The sequence below is a fragment of the Trichomonas vaginalis genome, chromosome I (assembly GCF_026262505.1).
Source record: "Trichomonas vaginalis G3 chromosome I, whole genome shotgun sequence".
In the NCBI taxonomy this organism is placed as follows: Eukaryota; Parabasalia; order Trichomonadida; family Trichomonadidae; genus Trichomonas; species Trichomonas vaginalis.
The window spans coordinates 7792098-7807933 of NC_067203.1; the positions used below are offsets into that span (position 1 = coordinate 7792098).

Genomic DNA, 15836 nt, shown 5'->3' on the forward strand with positions numbered 1-15836 from the left:
TTATCTTTACAGGCGGGGCAATAACTTGGTATTCTGTTTGAATAGTAAATTAACCTTTATTTTTTGTGATTCTGCTCTTTGGAATCTTAATTTTAGTAAATTACTAAGAAATGATTGTCAGAGTAAATGTCGTCAATTACTTCATTTTAGAACTTAAATTTAATAAACAAAAGGGTAAACTTTAATATAAGTAAAAAATTAACAAAAAAATAATAAAATTATTAAATATAAAACTAAAAAAATTAATTTTGAATGAGTGATTGTATCTTGACTTGCCTTCTAGCATCCCTTTCAGCTATATATTGAGCTCTTTCTTCAGGAGTCATATTCTGCATCTTTAATTTCAGTTCTTTTCTCTTTCTTTGCCACATTCTCAGTGTTTCTTCGTATTCTTCAAGCTCTTTAGCTCTCTTCTCCATCCTCTTTTGAAGGCGCTCCAAATTCTGTGCCTTGAGCTGTTTTGTAATGAAATCAAGATTGTGAGATTTACGACGAAAAGTGTCATGTTTTATATAAGAAAAATCATCGTCAGGATCAATGACATTTTCAATCTCTGAAGGCTTAGGAAGGTTTGAAATGTTCATCATTTCTTCTGTTTCGATTGTAGTCTTCTCCATAAGGGTAGCAGCACGTTTTCTGCGATTTGTTGGCGCATCTTCGCGTGGTTGTGCTCCAAATGATGTAATTCTGACGTTATTTGATGGAGCTTGTACTGGCGGATTGACTTTAGTGTCATCTGTTGAAGATAATTCTGAAGCAATCTGATTAATGGCTCCTGTTGAAGAAAGCTTTGCAAATTGTCTGGCATTTTCGATTCCTTCGAAAACATCCGAGGGAACATCTGTTTTATGTGGTGGATTCGTTGGTTGTTCTCCATTTGCAGAAGTTTGAAGGCGATAGAGCCATCTCTGGAACATTCTGTCACTAGGTGCTTCAAGGAAAAGCTTTTTAACACCTAAAATTTGTACAGGCCCGTGCTTTTTAAATTTATTGAATCTGATGCCTGAATTTGACTCTAATATGATTGTCCTCGGGAAGGGACCTTTGCAAACTGTAAGACCGAAAATCTGTATGCATCCAAGTGGATGATCTTTGTAGATAGGAAGATCACTTTGGAAATAATACAAACAGGAGTTCGCTAACACGAAGAAATGCTCAGTCCAAAAGCTTTTCCAGTTGTCTGTTTTCTTTCTAAGGTTTCCTTTGAAAGTTGGTGCAGATAATTCAAGAAAATTACCAGAAGCTTCCGAGGAAAACGTAAGGGGATTTGACTTAACGTCATTGTAAAGTGCTTTTAGCTGAGTATCTGATAATTGTTCAGGTTTAATGATAGTTCTAATGTTTGAGATAAATTGGCTTGTTGTCATTGGCCGTGGGTTCTTAGGATTATTAATATCACTGTTAAGGAGGATTACAGAGTACATCACCGAGTAAACTTCTTCAACATTTTGAAATTTATGAGGGTTTTGTTTGAAGTAAATTCTTGAGCATGCTTGAATTGCAGCGTCAATCTTTTCCGAATCAGGTGGTACATGAAATTGCTCGCAAAACGAACGACGTAGAGCTGTAACAACATTGCAGCCAAGGTCGAAATGATCAAAATATGCGTCAAGAGCTTTTTCATTTCCAGATGCGGTAAGGTATTCTCCGACTTTGATTGCAGAGAGGTTGTCACTGCCAAAGAGAAGATGCCCAACTAACTGTGGAGTATTTTCGATATGATAATACCTGCATAAATCAACAATTCCTTTCTTTGGGTTTTTATTAAATTGGTAGATAGCATCAGAAAGCTGGTCCTCTGCATCCATCTCTTGGAAGAAGTTCAGATCAGGATTCTTCTGCATAGATTTATAATAAAAAAAAATTGGGATAAAAATATAAAAAGTAAGAATCGTGCTATCAAAAAAATAATCAGTTTTGTCAATAACTTTTGATTTGATCTCATCATCCAGATTTACTACTTGTCTGTATTTGAGGGTATATTCAATTTTTATTTTTCTCCCTCAAAATTTCATAATTAATATGATAAATTGTGAGGGAAATTATCGATAAGCAAATCATCTAAAAAGGTATTTTCATGCTATTTGAAATCATTAAAATCTTTTATTAATATTAAAAATTTATTTGATGCATCATTTTTACAATTTTTGTTTTCATGTTTTGTGAAAACTGTACGTTAAAGATAATTTCATTTGGTAAATTTAGTCTAATTATAAAATCATGGCCTTCTATTATAATAATTATAGTCTGCGTTAATTATTATTACGACCATCTTTCCATTTGTAAAATTTGCTCAGTCTAACCTTGCCATCATATTAAGTAATTAAGCTCGCTGTAATCTACACCGATCTCTTATATAAAAGTCGAAATATATCATTAATTGCAAACGTATTTTAAAAAATCTCTAATTCAAGTTCTTTGGCATGACCATTGTAGCTATCATGTTAATATTGATAATGTGTGGATAATAGATATTGATGTAATTTCAATATAATCGATTATTTATTTAAAAAAAAATATTGTAAATAATCGAATCTTATTGGTAATAATAAAGTATAAAGCTGTAGTATATTATAAATTTATAAGCATTGATGAAATTTCTAAATAGAAATAGTTCAATTGTTATTTCAGCTAAGTAATCAAACAATATTGGTGTTTTGAACATCTAATGCAATAGAAAATCACATATCATTAAAGGTAAGATTGGGTTGAATCTTATAAAAATGAAGCTCTAAAGACTTTACTTCCCTTTGTCACGCTCTCAATTTTTTTGTCACTCTCTAACTTGAAAAAGAAAATATGAGAGTATGTCAGAAAGTGATAGGTGCCGCCCAAAATTAGAAATCAAAAATAGAGGGATAATAATTGAGGACACACTTACCATTTTTTAAAACACACTCAATTTTTTTTGACAAAAGAGTTTCAAAACTTTGATTTTTCGCAAAACTGATATAATACTATGACTTAGCATTACATGCTCATAAATATAGAAAAAAGATTTATTTTACTGTGAAATCTACTTCACATATTAGAGTGTGTCACAACAAATTAAGGGTGCACCCGTATGTACGTTTATTTGAGAGGAGGAGGATTACCCTCTCAATTTTGAGGGATTCGTTAGTTTATTTTCTCGATGAATATGCAATAAAATTTGATTTTTACCTTATCAATATACTTCATATAATATACACATGTTCATGTAAAAACTTTTTTCCAAAATCCTCAGGAATTAAGGGATTTTTGAATTTTAAGAATTTTTTTCGAATTTTTTCGAAAAAAAAAATATTTTCAGAACAGCCTTAACGGCTAAGATTTAGGAACAATGTTAAGTATCAAAAAGAAAGGAGGTCTGATATAGACAACATATATCGTTGAAGGTTGAAAAAATCTCTAATATTTGAGCCCAAAATTTCAAATTTTAATTTTTTGAAAAAAGAGGCCACCCGTATGTACGTTTATTTGAGAGGAGGAGTATTATATTTTTGAAAGGGTGAAACATTATGAATATGTTAATTATATAATAATATGTATTATTATAAAAAAGAAAAAATAAAGCACGTTAAAATTTTTCTTTCTTGATTTTTTACAAAATCTACTTAGAATTATGCAAAATATGACTAAATAATTATAAATTTCAAGTTAAATTTTAATTTTGATAAATAATTTAAATTTCAAAATATCAAGTTCAGTTCGACTATGTATGTAGTAATTCCTCAATAAAGTGCCAAAACCCTATTAAAATATATGAACATTTTCAACATTTTAATGTTTTTATTTAAAAATTTGATGGAATATGAGCTTCAAACAATTATTATGTAAATAAAAATAATTAAATATATGTATTTATTCGTATTACAACCGTAGTAAGTCGATTCTTCCTTTCTTCTACTGAGATTTGAATTTGATTTCGAATTGTAAAGAGATTCAAAGGGAAAATACTAGCGGATAAAAACTACCTCCATGAAAGGGTCATAATGGAGTCAAGTTGTATTTTTTGATATTTTTTGCTTTTCGAGCCTAAATAGGTAGCCAAGATAATGCCTAAAAATAAGGTTCTAAATTCTGAAGTTTACATGATCCTCTCGTGTGCACCCTTAAATATGGATAAATACATCATGAAAAGACTCTTTTACGGGCGTGAATTCTTCAAATTGTACTAATTTTGAATGTATATTTTCCACTTTGCATTAGATTTTAGATATTCAGATATAGTCAGAATACTTTTATATAGGTTAGTGATAGTATAAACTATTAATTATCTGAGTTATAATTACTTTGGAGAAGAAATGAAGTAATTTAGTAAACTCAACCATTAAATAAATATAAAATAAATAAAATCTTTTACACAACACTTATATTTGGTATTTTTCAATATCAACAATGAAGATAAAAACCAAAGACCTAAAAAACGTAAGATCTTGGATTTCTTTGAAAGGAAACTCCACTCCCAAGTCAATCTGACTTACCTCATGCGTTACTAACGAATAAAATGAGTAAAAATGATGTTTTTTCGTAGTAACTCATAAGATAAATCAAATTAACAAGGAAGTTGAGGTAATCAAGCTGCAATCAAAGAACACAAGGTTGATTTCATCAGGTATCACAATTTTAGTGACTTTTGATGATTTGTCAAGCAAATAATAAAAATTTTCCTTATCTTTTGATTGCAATGGTATTTTCTTGTACGAACCATCGAAATAAGAGGTTATCTCTGGTTCCCTACTCGTTTTGTGACTATTAACCTTCAAAGAGATTTCATAAATTTTTATTTGTTTTGATTTATGAATTATCTCTATTTGCGAGACATTTTGGAGCTGGTCGATATTAATAAGTCCATCCGGATCAATTGTAATCGTTTTTCCGCTTGAAATTACTTTCAAATCGAAAACATACAGAAGAAAGTACTTTGCAAGGGATGCAATCACCGTTGGAGGGCTTCCTGATAGACAGTAAGAGACAAGAGTGGGTTCTTTCAAGTTCAAGAAGTAAAAAGAAAAATCATCTTTTTGAATTTGGACAAATCTCTCTGATTCTGTTACATTTTTGATGTTTTTGCGATTGGCAATGTAACATTTGTCCGAAATCAACTTTTCGTTGAATAAAAACGGAATAATATTATTTTGATTAATTAAAATGGTTTGGAACAGAACTACAGGGAGATTGAAGTCAATTGATTCATCTATTGAGTATTTCTTAACAATTTTCCCATTCAGCATGTTCGTGACAACAAAATTTTCAATTTTATTTTTGTCATTGATTAATTCAACAATTAATTGAGGTGGTGTATACATTTCCTTGGTCACAATTGCAGGAACAAAGTAATTTGTGTATACAACCGTTTGATCTTTAAGATCTGAATTAAAATGAGAAAAAGTCACGAAATCTGAGTCTTTGTTGGATACCAATGTGTTATTTATCCATACAATCCTCTTAATTTGTTGATAACTCTTCATAACTAAAACAGATTTTCCGCATATTGAAGGAATTGGATTTGTTGATAAAAGAATGCGGCCAGGATCGTATTCGAAATAATATACATCATCGTATGTATCCATTAGTAGTAAATCTGTGTCTTTTTCTTGACAAGATAACCTGATATTCCATGAATGCTTTATTTGTTCGTTTTTATCGGTATTCATGTTGTAACATGTTATCGTCTCTACTTTTGTATCGTTTTCGTATCTGTAAATTTTTGTTTTTTCGTGTCTGAGGACAAATGATGGAATATTAAGGACACAAGTGTCATTTTTCTGGTAAAAGCGGTATACTAAGGCTATATGCTTGCCAAATGGAGTATTCCCTTTTTCAAATTTAATAGTTTGGTCTCTGACATCAAAAATAAATTTTTTGTAAAGAAAATTGCTAACAAAAACGTCATTTTCGACTCGTAGTGTTGTAGCAAGGTTATATATACTCGTTCCGTAGACAATTGATGGAGATGGAACAATTTCTTCTTTTGGTAAAAAAATTAAAATTTTTGGATTGAAATTTTCAGGGATTAGTTCGTCACCCGGATTGTCATTGATTATTTTGTATGAAAATCCGAGCTCTTTGTAATATAAATCGCTTATTTTCGAAATAATTGTTTGTATTTCTGGAAAAGTAAGAAATTGGATAGAATTCATATCTATATCATGCAGAATTGATATAAATGAATGGATTTTATACTTTGTATAAGGAGAATGCTCCAAATTGTAAGATAAACTACATTTGTATGAAAGAAGTGGTCTTCTGTCGTCAAAGTAATGGAGGGGAACATGTGTTGCGTCAAATAAACTGAATATTTTAAGTAATATATCTGTTTTTTGACTGATCAAAATTGGCGTAAAAGGAAGTAAAACAAATGTCAAGGACGTAATGCTATAGGCACACACATTGAAGCTATGTGTATTGCGAGTGATTAAAAATGTCTTTGGTTTGTTATTCACTTCATTTATATATAAAGCGAATGGAATATGCGCTTTATAAATAAATTCCGATCCATTTACTTTAATTGACTTATATTTATATGATAGTTTGATTAAACCCTTTGAATGATCAATTATTAGTTCAACATTAACTTGAAGAGTGTTGCCGTATGAACTAATAGTAAAGGATCGATCAGATACGATGATTTTATTCGAACTATTTACATTAACAGTCTGAATAAAACTCATAATTTCATTGAAATTTTTAAAGAAAAGTGACAAATTCGAATGTCTTATAAAAAAAAGAAGAGTCAGACATAAGAATACATATGGATATTAGAAGTATAAAATTACACGAGTGTCTGTACATTTTAGAGACAATCTAAATTATTCTCAATCTGGATTCGTTCTTATATGTATTACAATCTGTTAGCCGATCTGCATTATGTGAATGAAGAAGTTTATATATTATATATATATATATTTAAAAGATTCTTGCTCACTGTGAAAGAAGGATTATTAAACCTAATCATTTACCTCTAGACTTGATTAAAAATTGATACAAAAGTCATATTAGATACATGCATTTTTTTAAAGAATAGAAAATATCTTATGAAAACGATTTTTTTTAAATTCCTTAGACAATGTTGTCGTATCATTTGTGTCCGTACCGAAACACACCTCTTTTGCTTGCAAAAGTTAAATTTGAATCCAAAGTTTGACAAATAAACAAAAACGACTTTAAAATTTTTTTATCGTAACCTTCAAAAATTGTGACGATATTCAAATCCAAAAATCTATGAATCTATATGAAATTACGCATATATCTTTTTTTAAAAAAAATAACGGCAAAATTTTCAGAACAAAATTCTTCTTCTTCGTTTTTCATTTCATTTTTAATCATGTCTGGACTTGACTTTGACCTTATCAAAGAAGTTATGAGTGCTTACGATGATATTTTTAAGCTCAGTTCCAATGATCCAGCTGAAGTTACAAAACTTTTCAATCAAATCAAAACAGTTTTAATTAATAAACTTAAAATTCCAATTTCAGATCTTCTCCAAACAATTAACAAGGCATGTTACTTCCATGATCGCTATGCAGAAGGATATTTCCTTTTGGTCAAGCAGATTATTGAAGATTCTCCTGAACCAAAGCAGAACCCATTCAGATTCTGTCCAACAATGCATGAATACATCGTTTACATTAAGGATGAAACAATTAAGAATTATTTCCAAAACATTTGGCACCAAAATGCCCCTTACGAATGGTGTTCCCCTCATGCTGAAGGTGATATTTTGAACAGTGTATTAAACTGCGTAATGAATGATGACGATACGAAATTCCCAATAGCAATATTTAATGTTGCCGATCTAGATAAGTATTCTTTCAAGCATCCAGTATTTGATTCACTTACTTTGCTTGAATGGTGCTTGTACTATGGTGCTGAAAAGTGTTTCAATACTCTAGTTAAGAATTTTAATACGAAAATTACAAAGAAGTGCCTCGAAATGGTATTTATCAGTGGCAATATTAGCATCCTTAAGAAATGCCTTAAAAAGAAGTCTCCAACACAAAAATGCATGAGCAACGCAATTTGTGCACATAACAATCAATTTGTTAAAATATTTTCTGATGATTTTTCAGTCAATATCCATGATTGCATTTTCTCCAGAAATTTCACATTGGTAATAACTAACAAAGGCGAGTTGTTGGATTTTGCAAGAATTCTTTGCGAATTTAACTTGCCTGAACTTGTGATCAAGATTGCAAATGATGCAGATCATCTTATCGAGGAGACAATCAGTGATCTTCCATTGATTTGTGTTGCAGCACAACTTAATAATGTTGAATTTGTAAAATTCTTACTAGAAAAGGGTGTCAGTGTTAATACAAAGGGCGAAATGGGAATGACACCATTGCATTATGCAGCAATCTACCATTGCACAGAAGTTGCACGTGTTTTGATTGAGAATGGCGCAGAGATTGATGCAAAGGATGATAAGGATTGGACACCTCTCCATCTTGCAAGTGAAAAGAACAATTTCGAAACTATGAAAATCCTTATAGAAAAGGGAGCAGATGTCAATGCTAAGCATGATAAAGATGCAACAACACTTCATTGTGCTGCAGATCACAATTGTCTTGAAGCATCCAAGATTCTTGTTGAGCATGGAGCTGATGTTAATGCTGTTAATTCAGCGGGAAAGACTCCACTAATGTATGCATGCAACAGAAATTGCACAGAAACAGCATTGTATCTTATTGAAAAAGGTGCTGATATTGAGAAGAGATCAAACGATGGAACAACAGCATTCTTGTGTGCATGTAGTTCTGGTGATATTGTTCTTGTCAAGAAACTCATTGAACTTGGTACTGATGTCAACCAAAGAGATGATAGTGGTTCTACAGGATTGCTGAGGGATATCGTCTGCAATAACTATGAGATCACAAAGCTTCTCATTGAAAATCATGCAGATGTCAATGCAAAGAATGATATTAAATTTACTCCACTCCATTATGCAGCCACTAAAAACAACAAGGATTTAATTAATCTCCTCCTCGAAAATGGAGCAAAAATTAACGAGAAAGAAGGTATTAAAAATAACACTCCTCTTCACATGGCTGTTTTGTCAAGTGCGTATGATGTAATCGAAACACTTTTGGAGCATGGAGCTGATTGTACTATTAAAAATGATTATGAATTGACACCACTCGAATTAACTGAATACGCAAAAATGGGTACACGCAAAATGGAACTCCTTCTGCATGAAAAAACAGAGGCCTCTCGTAGAAATAATAACGAATAATTTTTTTTATTTTATAAATTTAAACAATTTTATATACTAATTAAGAAATTAAATTATTTATATCACCAAAAATCGATATCCTTATTGACAATTGATATTTTTAAACAGATTTAGCTAATCAATACATTAAGAATAAAAATGTGATCCTAACACACAACTCAAACCTATTTTGATCGAAACCAAATTTATGACAAGCATTAGTGACTTTGAAATTGCAAGAATTGTGAAAGTTTATCCAATTAACTCCAAATTTCTTTGATTCAGCGAGTGATTTGATGTCACGGAGGCGATTTTTATCAACAACCGCTTCTAATACATCAAATCCATCACTGAAGCACTATGACTAACCCCGAATTGTTTGCAATCAGAGCAAAGTTAATTCGATCAATGGTAAGACTTTTCCAAGGCCTCGAACGGAATGAGAGACTTCAGAAGAACTTTGCCTCATTCGAGTTATTCTACGTTCCTAGGCCATTAACGAAAATTATATCTATACACGCGCCATAATTAAGCAATACAGATATTACATTTCTGTTGTGTAAAACTCTCATGGAAGACCAAGAGGAGTAAACTGACAAAAAAAAATTGATGAAAAGTAGTTCCAAAATCAAACATAGTTTTAATAATCTAATGGAGATTTTCAAAGCTCATCATGATACATATGATGCTTTGTACAAGCTTAATTCAAACGATCCACAAGAAATCGAAAATCTTTTCAACTTGATCAAATCTAACATGTCAAAACCAGAATTGATTACTGCTCAAAACTTATTAAGTTCTATAGGAGTTCTTTTTTCTTACAAAAATCACTATTTACGCGGATATTTATTACTTTTTAAGAAAATTTACGAAGAATTCCAACCAAAACGCATAATTAATGTACCTAGAATCTTGCATTACTTTCTTTATAAAGAATATGGGATTGTTATTGATGAAGCAATTAAAAATTCGTTTAAAAAATTGGAATCCAAAAATTATTCACTTGAAGTTCATGAAGAAAACACAATCCTCAGAGCAATAATGGATGATGATGTTGAATCATTTATATCATTTACAGAAAGATCTGGATTTGATGAAAACTTTATCATGAAAAACAATGATTTATATCCATATTTAGAATGCGGATATTCATATCTTGACTTGTGTTGTTTTCACGGATCTGTTAAATGTTTCAAATTTTTTGGAACAAAGTTCGGCTTCGATATCGCAGAAGATACTGTTTCATTATCATTTTTGAGTGGAAATCCAGATATAATGTTCGAATGCTTGAAAGTAAAGAAACCAGATTTTTGGGCAATGAAATATGCTGTTTTTACACACAACATGGACTTCGTTGCATTCTTAATGAACGAATATAAAATAGATATTGATTTATGCAGCTGCGCAAGGTTTAATAATATTCAGGCATTTTTGGCATATTTAGATCAAACACATGATTACAATAAATGTTATGCACATTCGCCAGGTTTCAACATTCCATTTCTTTGCAAATATTTACTGTCTAATGGAGCCAAAATAGGTTCACGAGAAGAGAAATTATCACCTGCTCATTATGCTGCATTGACAAATGCAGTAGATGCTTTAGAATATCTTATTTCTATTGGAGAGAGTGTTAATTATTGTAGTTATATGGATGGTGCACCAATACATTTCGCGGCAGAATACAATGGTAAAGAATTTATAAAAATCCTTCTTGATAACAATGTTAATGTCAATGAAAAAGGAAATGCATGTAAAATACCCCTTATTTTAGCTGCCGATGAAGGTTGTCTAGAAACTGTTGAATTTCTTATTGCAAATGGTGCAAATATCAATGCATCTGATAACGAAGGGAAAACTGCTCTTCATTATGCTGCAGAAAGTGATTTTCCTGAAGTAATTGAGCTTTTAAGGCTTCACCAACATGACAAAAAATATTCAAAATTTTAAAAAAGATGAAAAATATGCTCTACAATATATATTAATACTAGTCTATCATTTTCAGAAAAAGCACGTTATAACTCATGTTAGTGGAAGAAGGCTTTTTTGGGTGGGTCAATAAAAATTAAAAATAATGATAAATATAGCATTGATATACATCATAGAATATATATCTCAAGAGACTTTAGTTTTTGTCATGTTAGTGAAGCCTTAATTCAGCATAAAGCAAATATCTGTGCATTAGATCAAAATAGAAGAACTCCACTTCACGATGCAGCTGAATTTGCTTCTGATGAATCTGCAGAATTACTTCTCGCTTATGGTGCAAAAATTGATGCAACAGATTCAAATGGAATAACACCGTTGCATTTAGCTGTAAGTCAAGATTTTATCGACACAGTCAAGTTATTACTTGAACATAATGCAGATGCAAATATCAAAGATAAAGATGGAAATTTCCCTCTTTTTACAGCAGTCGAAAAAAGTGATTTAGAATTAGTAAGAATTTTAATTGATCATGGTGCTGAAATTAATGCATTCAATAGCAGTGGACATACTGTTCTTCATAAAGCAATTAAGGATAATGATAATGACATGGCAAAATTAATAATAGAAAAAGGCGCAGATATCAATAAGGAGCAATATCTTTATATTGTTTCAGAAGACAATAAATTATCAATGGCACAGCTTTTAATTTCACATGGTGCTGAACTCAATGAGAAAATGCTAGAACAGGTTACACTCCTCTTCATATTGCTTGTAGATATCATTATACAAAACTTGCAGAAACATTGATATCAAATGGTGCAAATGTAAATGAAACAGATAAATCTGGACAAACTCCCCTCTATTATTCTACTTTTTGTAATGAAACTGATGTTGCAGAACTTCTTTTACAAAATGGAGCTGATATTAATTCACAAGGTAAAGACGGAAGAACTGCACTTCATCAAGCCATATGTACTGATAATATCAATGTAGCAAAGCTTTTGATTTCGCATGGCATAGATATTAATTTAAAAGATAAGGATGGGAGAACTGCTCTTCATCTTGCAATTTATTACAATAGGAAAGAACTTGCGGAGTTCATTGTTGAACATGGAGCAGATTTAACTTTAAGAGATAATGAAGCTAATGGAATTCTTGATTATATCTTTAATTCCAAGATACCAGAAATTTCAGAATTTATTGTTTCGCATGGAGCAGATATAAACGCAATTGATGAGCATGGAAAAACACCTCTTCACAAAGCAGCAGAGAAAAATTTATTAAGTCTTGCAGAAATTCTTATTAAAAATGGAGCAAATGTCAATATTAAGGATAAAAACGGAATAACTCCTCTTCATTACGCTGCAGAAAATAGCATTGATAAATTAAACGAACTTTTAATTCTTCATGGAGCCGAAATCAATGTTAAAGATAATGAAGGAAGAACCCCCACCCATGAAGCAGCATTTTATAATAGATATGAAACTACTTGAATTCTTATAAAACATGGAGCTGATGTAAATATAAGGGATAATAATCAACAAACTGCTCTGCATCGGGCTGTGATCAATAATAGTTTTGATGTTGCAAAATTACTTACTTCTCACGGTGCAGATATAAATGCAAAAGATAAAGGTTGTAAAACATCACTTGCATATGAATTGGATAAACATGGAAACAAAATGCTCAAACTCTTGATTTCTAAAGGAGGAACATTATAATTATTATATCTTCTTTCTATTTAATTTAAACGTTTAATTTTTATTTAATTATGTTGTCCTTAAGTTAATATTCATCACTGTGCATGGTATAATCTGTCCAGACCAGTATTGTTTTAAAATTAAAAATGTTTTTATTTCTGTTTTGCTAACATCAGAAAAATGAAAACTCAAAGAATACTCAAAGATTCATTATTCAAACATATCCAATAATTAAGATTTTACAAGAAAATAATTTTTAGGTCATTCAAAATGGGGTTAGTATTTAAAAAGCATTGTAAATTATAATGCCTAGAGTAAATGCAAGATATATCATATTGGAAATTCAATTGATTGTGGATTAATTTGTTTTTTGCCTTATTTTGCGAAAGAGGATGATTATTTGTTGTTGACATAACTATTTTCAAAAAGTTTTATCATTCTGAAAATAATTTGTTTTCGTTGAATTTGAAATACGTTTTTTTGACAATTCGAATGGATGGATCAAAGCCCTATTGGGAAATGAGCCGTATTAAGCTCGAAGGTCTAGGTCGCTTTGATCGACTTTATAAAGAGCAAAGGAATAGAATTATGACGACTTGCACAACAAAAAGATCTCCACATCAACGTTCTCAACAAAAAACAAGAGCGCCAAGTCAGAAACCACCTCAACCAAAGCCAGATGTAGAAGATATCGAACTTGTTGGATATAAACCAAGCGAATATAGAGCTTTTCGTCAACCAACACCATTAAGAGGTCGCACAGCTCCAGTTGAGCACGGATCGAGAGATATATTTAAAGATCATCATACTCCAATACAAATTACTAAGAAATTTTCAGGTGATCCGATTTTATCAGTTCCAATAAGAAAATCCAAGCAGCAAATTGTCAAACGATCAATACTAGAGCCAATGAAAGAACGAGATCCATCTGTTCCAATTCACGAATTTTTGTTCGAAGAATCTATTGATCCACACGAGAACATCGACCCTTGGGGATATACAGCAGGCGAAAAGATTAACCATCCTGAAGCAGAAGTTGGTGGTATCAAAATCAAAATTTCACGTCTCGAATTATAATTTTATAATTTTCATATTTTTATAGATTAAATGTTTGTTTGTATTATTATCATAATTTTATAATTTTCATATTTTTATATATTTTATGAAAGGTATGGAAACTCTTAACCTTAAATTTTTTTCGACACCCTTTAGGAACTGTGATCGAGAAAAAATGGAGTGTCTTGATAAACATTTTGAACGCAAACGGAGAATTTATTTATCACTTCAGAATCTATCATCTAGCTCTGGTTTTTAATATAGGTTCTATGCAGGAAGAGAATTAGATTGCATTAAAGTAAAAAATGGAATTATGAATTCATTTGCATTAAAGATGCTCCAGCATATAATATAATAAATGTTTTTATTAAAATCAATCTTTTGACAATATTATAAAAAAATTGGCAATTCAGTTTTGTTTCTTACTTCGTATATATATTTATCTACTAATGGTTATTTGGTAGTTAGAAGGATATGATAATATGTCTGTACAATTTTGAGTTCTGATTTGCAATTCAATGATTGACAAATGAAATATGAAAATATGAATGATAATATGATTTTTGGTGGCGTGGGATTGGTTTTATTGTTGAATTAAGTTGATTTCGCTTGAACTTGGCAATGATTGTATTTGGAATTGACAGAATAAGTCGAATTTTTAGGATTTTTCTTTATAAAAGGACTGAAATATTAGTAGAAATAACAAATCAATTTCGTTTTTGTTTCCTGAATGTTTTGTTGAATGCCATCCGAAAGAAATAAAAAAAGTACGTTAAACTTTACATGGCAAAGAAGAAAAAGGTTGTAGAAAAAAATGCTCCTTTTATTATTAATAGCATTTATTGAATCTAACAAAACAAAAATGGCAGATTAATTTGTTAAAAATTTACAATAATTTATTTCTCATAAAAATCTTAGCTTTTATACTTGTATAGTCATATGTATAGCTTTGCATTTAGAAGTAAATTATAATTCCTTCACTTAACTGCAAGTTAAAATAACTGATATAGGTAAAAAACCCAAATCAAATTACAAAAAGGAAAAAAGTGCGGAGTTCATTTACATGGATTCCACTATGCTAAATCTGACATGTAAATGTGTCACAAAAAATTCTGGCATAAGATCGTTCTCCACCAACAATTGATTTCAGGATATTAAAGCGCTTCTATAATTTTGATATGTTTTTATATACAAGACCTAAAATCTGATTATTCTGTATATTTCAATTCGATCTAAACCTGTTATAAAAGCATCCATTAACAAAAAATTAGTTTTTTATTAAGGGTCAACTCCGGCCAATTTGCCACCTGAACATACATGTACCATAAAAAGAAATCCCAAAAAACATGCCATTGTTCTATGGTATCATTACTATATAATTGATTCATTTCTATAATGTCTAGATAATAAATAAATTGAATTTTTGTATGTGAAAATATAACTTTTTTGGAAAAAAATCTGCTCCATAGAAAGAATCATAAGTATTCAGCTCAAAATGAAACTTGAATGAGATACACAAGAACATATGGTTTTTATAAATATGTGTATATATGAAATCTAAAGGACCTCAAAAATGTTATAATCCATTTATAAAAATAATAATATTTAAGATTTATCTCATCTAATACATCTATTGGTTATAATTTGAACACTGAATTTATATTTGAAATTGATGGTGAACTAAATATATATATTTATTCAAGTTAGTTATTTCCCAATAAGTTATCGAAATTTGATATCTTATATTTTCTAGGTCATTTGATTTCTTATTATAGATATACCGATATACTCATATTTTCACTGATTATTATATACTCATCTCATAAAGAGTTAGCAAAAAATAACTAAAATTGAATTGATTTTTGACGATAGCTCTCAATTATTTTAAGAGATGATAACTTTATGGATAATTTATTGTTCTGATCCCTAAGAATAAAATATCAAATAACATTAGA

At 30.3% G+C, this 15836-nt stretch overlaps 5 protein-coding genes across 5 annotated transcripts, besides 2 other annotated features; 3 read left to right on the forward strand and 2 right to left on the reverse strand.

Moving 5' to 3' along the window:
- Positions 1-158: 158 nt before the first annotated feature.
- TVAGG3_0948310 (regulation of ARF protein signal transduction) lies at positions 159-1860 on the reverse strand (the record flags this gene model as incomplete). Its single annotated transcript, XM_001321370.2, has 1 exon — positions 243-1844. The coding sequence occupies one exon, from the start codon at positions 1842-1844 to the stop codon at positions 243-245; it is 1602 nt and encodes a 533-aa protein (XP_001321405.1).
- Positions 1861-3052: 1192 nt separating this feature from the next.
- Positions 3053-4094: a mobile genetic element.
- Positions 4095-4318: 224 nt separating this feature from the next.
- On the reverse strand, positions 4319-6662 carry TVAGG3_0948330 (uncharacterized protein; the record flags this gene model as incomplete). The annotated part of the gene is made up of 1 exon (XM_001321369.1): positions 4533-6125. The coding sequence occupies one exon, from the start codon at positions 6123-6125 to the stop codon at positions 4533-4535; it is 1593 nt and encodes a 530-aa protein (XP_001321404.1).
- A 647-nt stretch (positions 6663-7309) lies between these two features.
- Positions 7310-9251, forward strand: TVAGG3_0948340 (spectrin binding; the record flags this gene model as incomplete). The annotated part of the gene is made up of 1 exon (XM_001321368.1): positions 7310-9217. The coding sequence occupies one exon, from the start codon at positions 7310-7312 to the stop codon at positions 9215-9217; it is 1908 nt and encodes a 635-aa protein (XP_001321403.1).
- Positions 9252-11109: 1858 nt separating this feature from the next.
- Positions 11110-11347: a mobile genetic element.
- A 384-nt stretch (positions 11348-11731) lies between these two features.
- On the forward strand, positions 11732-11932 carry TVAGG3_0948360 (Ankyrin repeat family; the record flags this gene model as incomplete). Its single annotated transcript, XM_001321366.1, has 1 exon — positions 11732-11932. One exon carries the CDS (start codon positions 11732-11734, stop codon positions 11930-11932), a length of 201 nt encoding a protein of 66 aa, XP_001321401.1.
- A 1152-nt stretch (positions 11933-13084) lies between these two features.
- TVAGG3_0948370 (uncharacterized protein) lies at positions 13085-13957 on the forward strand (the record flags this gene model as incomplete). Its single annotated transcript, XM_001321365.1, has 1 exon — positions 13414-13902. One exon carries the CDS (start codon positions 13414-13416, stop codon positions 13900-13902), a length of 489 nt encoding a protein of 162 aa, XP_001321400.1.
- Positions 13958-15836: the final 1879 nt, after the last annotated feature.